The sequence below is a fragment of the Dendrobates tinctorius genome, unplaced genomic scaffold (assembly GCF_039654945.1).
Source record: "Dendrobates tinctorius isolate UK_male_01 unplaced genomic scaffold, ASM3965494v1 ptg000151l, whole genome shotgun sequence".
Lineage (NCBI taxonomy): Eukaryota > Metazoa > Chordata > Amphibia > Anura > Dendrobatidae > Dendrobates > Dendrobates tinctorius.
In genome coordinates this window covers 23,686,999-23,693,646 of record NW_027361818.1, presented here as the reverse complement: position 1 = coordinate 23,693,646, position 6,648 = coordinate 23,686,999, and the positions used below count along the sequence as shown (strand labels likewise).

The 6,648-nt window shown below is 39.5% G+C and overlaps 1 protein-coding gene across 1 annotated transcript; it reads right to left on the bottom strand.

Annotated features, from left to right (window-relative positions):
* Window positions 1–5,195: 5,195 nt before the first annotated feature.
* Window positions 5,196–6,134, bottom strand: LOC141050074 (olfactory receptor 1468-like). Its single transcript, XM_073546904.1, has one exon. The coding sequence runs from the start codon at window positions 6,132–6,134 to the stop codon at window positions 5,196–5,198; it is 939 nt and encodes a 312-aa protein (XP_073403005.1).
* Between the last annotated feature and the right edge of the window lie 514 nt (window positions 6,135–6,648).

Below are 6,648 nucleotides of genomic sequence, written 5' to 3'. Positions count from 1 at the left end.
GGCCCTGTGTATATTACACCTCAAAGTAACAGGCTGATTCTGGATGGTGTAAAAAAGGTGTATAGAGGACTGGGGAGAAATGGAATCTCTCTACAGACTTCAGGACACAGTTGTATTCTGTCTGGCCCTGTGTATATTACACCTTAAAGTAATAGGCTGATTCTGGATGATGTAAAAAAGGTCTATAGAGGACTGGGGACAAATGGAATCTCTCTACAGACTTCAGGACACAGTTGTATTCTGTCAGGCCCTGTGTATATTACACCTCAAAGTAACAGGCTGATTCTGGATGGTGTAAAAAATTTGTATAGAGGACTGGGGAGAAATGGAATCTCTCTACAAACTTCAGGACACAGTTGGATTCTGTCAGGCCCTGTGAATTTTACACCTCAAAGTAACAGGCTGATTCTGGATTGTGTAAAAGAGGTGTATAGAGGACTGGGGAGAAATGGAATCTCTCTACAGACTTCAGGACACAGTTGGATTCTGTCAGGCCCTGTGAATTTTACACCTCAAAGTAACAGGCTGATTCTGGATGGTGTAAAAGAGGTGTATAGAGGACTGGGGAGAAATGGAATCTCTCTACAGACTTCAGGACACAGTTGTATTCTGTCAGGCCCTGGGTATTTTACGCCGCAATATAACAGGCAGAAATTGCCTAGTGTATGACAAACTACAAGGTGTATATAGAATTGGGCAGAATTGGAATCTCCCTAGAGTGTAGGTCTGTAAGAACTCTCAAACTCCTCGGCTTTTCCTTACAGAGTCACACACAGACAGCTTCAATTTGGCCGTGATAACAGCCGGTACATGGTACTGTGTGAGGAGCGTACACGTACACCGCTGTGCGGTGTGTGTATGTAAAATTGTTAAGCTCCGGGTTTTTGTATACGTGCTGACACACGCTCTCTCTAGTTTTGAATGTAATCAAACAGCAAATATACAAAACTGTTTGAAAAATGGACAAAACTCTAAGGTGTAGGTCTGTAAGAACGGACAAACTCCTCGGCTTTTCCTTACAGAGTCACACACAGATTGTCAAGCTCCATGTTTTTGTATACGGACTGACACACACTGACTCTCTCTAGTTTTGAATGTAATCAAACAGCAGATATATGAAACTGTTTGAAAAACGGACAAAACTCTAAGGTGTAGGTCTGTAAGAACTGACAAACTCCTCAGCTTTTCCTTACAGAGTCACACACAGATAGCTTCAATTTGGCCGTGATAACAGCCGGTACACGGTACTGTGTGAGGAGAGTACACCGGTGTATGGTGTGTGAAAAAATGAACGCTCAGTACCACACCAGGACAAAACAATAAAATTTGGATTGCTTTTAAAAAAGCAGTTTGAACACCAGTGTGCACACAGCAATGCAGGTAGCCTTAAAAGACAGCCTAATCACCACCAGCGCTGCTGCACAAAAGCAAAAATCTTCAGCTTTCATTGGACACTAACTACAGTGAAAAGCGCTATCAGCAGAAGCCGTTTTTTTTCTGTTGGCCTTCCTAACGCTCTCCCTACAGAATCAGCAGCAGCAGCTCTCCCTATTCTGAGATCAGCATAAGTAATATGGCGGTCAGCGTGCATGCCCTTTTATACCCCCTGTGACGCCACACAAAGCAAGTGAATCACTTGCATGCCCTTCTCAAAGATGGTGGTGACTGCTGCCTATGTCATCACATTGCCCACAGTGTCCGTTCTCCCTGATTGGCTGAAAAAGGGCAATAAAGCATCTTCTCGTTTCATGAAACCCAACTTTGGCGAAAGTCGGCGACTTTTGAATTTTTTCGACTCGTTTCGCTCAACTCTACTGCCGACACCTATGGTAAGGGAAGCACATAAAGCTGTCATGAGTGGGGAATTTATATCATTAGGATCGCACTTGAAAAAAGAAAGATCAAATAAGATTGACTCAATTTTACACTAAATAAGTTCTTTCGAAAAGATACACAAGAGGTGGCAAGTGAGTAAGATTCAAGAGGAGTTGGTAGGGCTTAGACAAAACTTGAAAGACCTTTTAAAAAATTCAATCAGCTAAAATATATATGAGAAGTAAGCAAAGGTTCTACCTTCATGGTAATAAAGGCAGTAAGCTTAAGACATCTTTACTTAGAAAATGTAAAGAAAAATCCTTCATTAAACAGATTACAGCTCTGAATGGATCATTGTTCAGGGAAACTGCCGACATTGCCGGACAGTTTATAGCCTTTTATGAAAAATTATATAATCTAGATATACCTGAGGACATTAAAGACCCTGGGAATGCTGTAGACAAAATAAAAGACTTTCTAGACCCCCCTAAACTTCCTAAACATCCTCCAGAAGTCCTTTTGTTGCTGACAGCCCCTGTTACGCCTAAAGAAGTCTTAGATACCCTATCATCCATTCCTAACTGAAAGGCGCCAGGTCCGGATGGCTTAGCCATTATATAACATAAAAGGCTAATCAAATTCCTTCTACCACATTTAGTGACCCTGTTTAATTCCTACTTAAGCGTTCTCCCTTTACCAAAACAATCTTTGGAAGCTATTATCACTGTGCTCCCCGAAGAAGGAAAAGACCCTAACCTCTGTGCTAGTTATAGACCTATATCACTACTTAATGCTGATATTAAACTATGGGCTAAAATACTCGCAGGACATCTCGGTAACATGCTCCCTAAATTAATCCATAAAGACCAGGCGGGTTTTGTGAGGGGGCAAGAAGGTAAAGACAATACGGCTAAAATTATCCAATCAATAACGTACGCTAAAAGTCACGACATTCCATTGATCCTCCTGTCTACCAATGCTGAGAAGGCATTTGACAGGGTGAGCTGGAGGTATATGGATATGGTACTGACTAAATTTGGTTTCCCTCCCCAATATATCTCAGTTATATTCTCAATATACTCTCAACCAAAGGCCAAAGTGAGGATAAACGGCACCCTGTCAAACAGCTTTAGCATTAATAATGGTACCAGGCAGGGTTGCCCTTTGTCCCCATCTTTATTTATTTTGGTCATTGAAACATTAATTCAGAAGATTAGACAGGAAGACCAGATCGAGGGGCTGAAGGTAAACACACTAGAGATAAAAACGTTGGCATTTGCGGATGATCTACTCTTCCTCATAACCAACCCTTCAAAGGCACTCCCTAATATTCTTAATATACTTTACCAATTAGGAAGATTATCTAATTTAAAGATCAATACCACAAAATCGGAAGCCCTTAACCTAACCCTTACAGACAATCAGCTAGCCGACCTCCGTAGACAAACACCTTTTTTCTAGTCCACAAAGTCCTTAAAATAGCTGGGAGTACTGATCACTAGAGACCCTACAGATTTGCTCAGAGCTAACTATACCCCCTTATTGAAGAAAGTAGAGTATTTGATGAAATCATACAATCTACTGTACCTACTTTGTCCTGGCTGGGACTTGTTAATGCGTTTAAAATATATGTAATGCCAGTAATTCTATATACTATAACTATGGTCCCTGTAGGTGTACCGCAAAGTTTTTTAAGAATCTAAAAGCCATAATTTCTAGGTTTTTTTGGAAGAAAAAACCTTCAAGGCTGCCTTTTAAACTTCTCTCATACCCAGGTTCCTTGGGAGGTTTGGGTGTTCCAGACCCACTCCTCTACTATAAAGCTATATATTTGAGCAGATGGTTAAAGATGGTTTATAGCTATGAAAAAGGAAACCAGGACAGTGTGGATTTGATACTACTAGGCTTAGAAAATGTGCATTATCTGTGGACCAGGGTAAAGCCGCCTGATACTCTTCAGCTAGATGAAATTACTTTATCCACATTACAGGTAAACGTATGATAATCAATGACCTCCCCCCTGAGTGCTATCCATCCACACAGACACCTATTTCTACTATATCGTTCTTGATAGACCCCGGTTTCCGATAATCCTACAATCTCTGGTCTAAATTACCCAGGGAAAAGTTAAATAACTTTTATGATGGAAAAGCTCTCAAAAATGGAGACTGGCCTGTCACTGTGCTTAACCAGCCAAAAAATTTTCTCCAATTGCGACACTTAAAAGGTATCCTTAAACAATTCAAACAAACATATCCCCATAAGTCAACCTGGTCATGGTTAGATATCATGAATAAATTCCCACCCCCATGACTAAAACTTATATCTCGTGTATATTCCCGACTCAATGTCCCCCCTTTAGAATTTAAGCCATCATTTTTGTGTTCTTGAGAGTCAGAGCTTCACACTAACTTCTCTGATACACCAATTTCTGGGATTCTTCTCAATGCACGTGGTTTCTACAGATGCATGCTACTCCAAGAGAACTCTTATAAAATACTAACCAGATGGCACCTGACCCCGTTCAAACTTCATCACATGGGGTTGTCGGACACAGGCATCTGCTGGAGGTGCCAAAACTCGAGAGGTCATCATACCCATATATTCTGGGAGTGCACTGAGATAAGGGAATTTTGGGATGGGATCAGCAATATCCTCAAAGAACTAAGGTTGATCAAATTTGACTTAAAAGCTTCCGAAGCTTTACTTTCATGCCCATCAAAAAAATTTAAACCAAAAAAACATGGACTTCTCCAGTTATTGGTTAGTGCAGCAAAACATTTAATAACCTTACATTGGAATGATGAGTTAAAGTGAATCAGATTTCTCGCCTTGAGGAACTCTCTAGCTGGGAGATCCATAACCATGACTCATGTGTGGGAATTTGGGCTTCATGGAAGGAATTAAAAAGCAAAAGTTAAAAATTGAATCATTTGAAGTGAGTTTACCCTGATAGACCATCGAATACCCGAGCACTTGGTTAGTCCTGATGTCAATGATTAGACCTGTGTACCTATCTTGGTTTTTTGTTAACCCCAATTGTTATATATCCTTGTATCTTTTTCCCATTTTTCCCATGTCGCCCCCCCTTCTCCCCCTTTGGGTCCATGATTTCCTTCCCACCACGCCTCCCTCACTTTATCCCTCATGTCACTTGAGTGGATTAATTGGCTTCTTGCTATGATTGTAACTTGGACATGATGTACTTTTCCTTTTCCTCTATTATAAATAAAGAATTTAAAAAAAAAAAAAAAACAAGCCCTCATATGGTCATAAAAAAAAACGAAACCGCAAAAAAGGAAAATCATAAAGTCGTGAAGGAGAAAAGTAAATTTGAGTTAGGGATTTGATTAGGATTAATGATGTCAGCCAATGAGCTATCATTTGTGGAATTTCTTGTGCATTTGATGTAGTTTCTTCACTAAGGCCTTCTTAATATCTTTATTCCTCAAACTGTATATCATGGGGTTAATTAGAGGAGTTACAACATTGTAGAAAAGAGAGAGAACTTTCTTTGCATTGTTCATATTTGGCAATAAATAGATACTAATAAGTGACCCGTAATATAAGGACACCACAGCCAGGTGGGAGCTGCAGGTGGAGAAGGTCTTCTGCCGTCCGGTCACAGATGGGATATCTAGTATGGTGATAATTATACATACATATGAAATTAGTATAACCATGAATGGGCAAATAACTAAAGGAACAGCTATTATCTGACTTTCCATCTTCACTATAAAAGTGTCTGAGCAGGAAAGTGCAAGTATTGGGTCAAAGTCACAGAAGAAATGGTCGATGATGTTTGGTCCACAGAATAGTAAACGACTCATTGTGACTGAAATTGTCAAAATTACAAGAAATACAAAAAACCAAGAAAGGAAAATACTTTTTACACAAAATCTAACTGTCATTACTGAAGTGTAGTGTAAAGGGTGACAGATGGCCTGATACCGGTCGTATGACATAATGGTCAGCAGAAGACATTCTATTGATTCTGTAGCTGAGAAACAATAAAATTGGGTCAAACATCCAATAAAAGAGACAGAACTTCCCTCATACAGCACAATATGGAGCAGGTTAGGTACGATGGTGCTGGAGAGAAGAATATCTGAGAAGGAGAGTTGTGTGAGGAAGAAGTACATGGGAGAGTGGAGCGATCGACTGGTGGACACCACCAGAATGATGAGAAGATTTCCGCACACCGTCACACAGTAGGTCAGAAGCATCAAAAAGAAGAAAACTTTCTTTACACTTTCGAAATTTTGAAAACCCAAAAGAATTATTTCAGTCACAATGGTGATGTTACACTCCACTGTCATGCCGATGATGACGATGATGACTACAATGATTATGAAGTTAATAATTTTAATTTTGGTCAGAAATGTAGATGTCGCAATAAATGTAGTGATAATGGTGATAAATTCTTACAGTGAAGATTTGCATCAGAAGACGTTACAGTTTTAATCTAAATAGAAAAGGGAAGAAAATGCCTTTTAATCATTGGATTTATATTTAACAAAGTATATTTTCAGTGATTATTACAAGTCTATACTTCCACCACTCTCTCCCTTAAAAAACTTGCTAAGAATTGAATTAAGCACACTCGGGTTGGTGCAATTTTTCCTTCCCAATATTTGTAATTTAGATTATGAGTTTATAAGGGCAGGTCTATTTATTGAATGGGAATATCAAATCACCTGTAGGATAATGATACTAAATGTACAGAGACTCGTCATCCCGCAAGATCCAAAAGAAAGCAAAATAACAGCAAAAGGATCCTTCGTAAGACAAAGACTAAGGAGAGTGGAAAGGTGGATGCTTGATTTCTGTGAT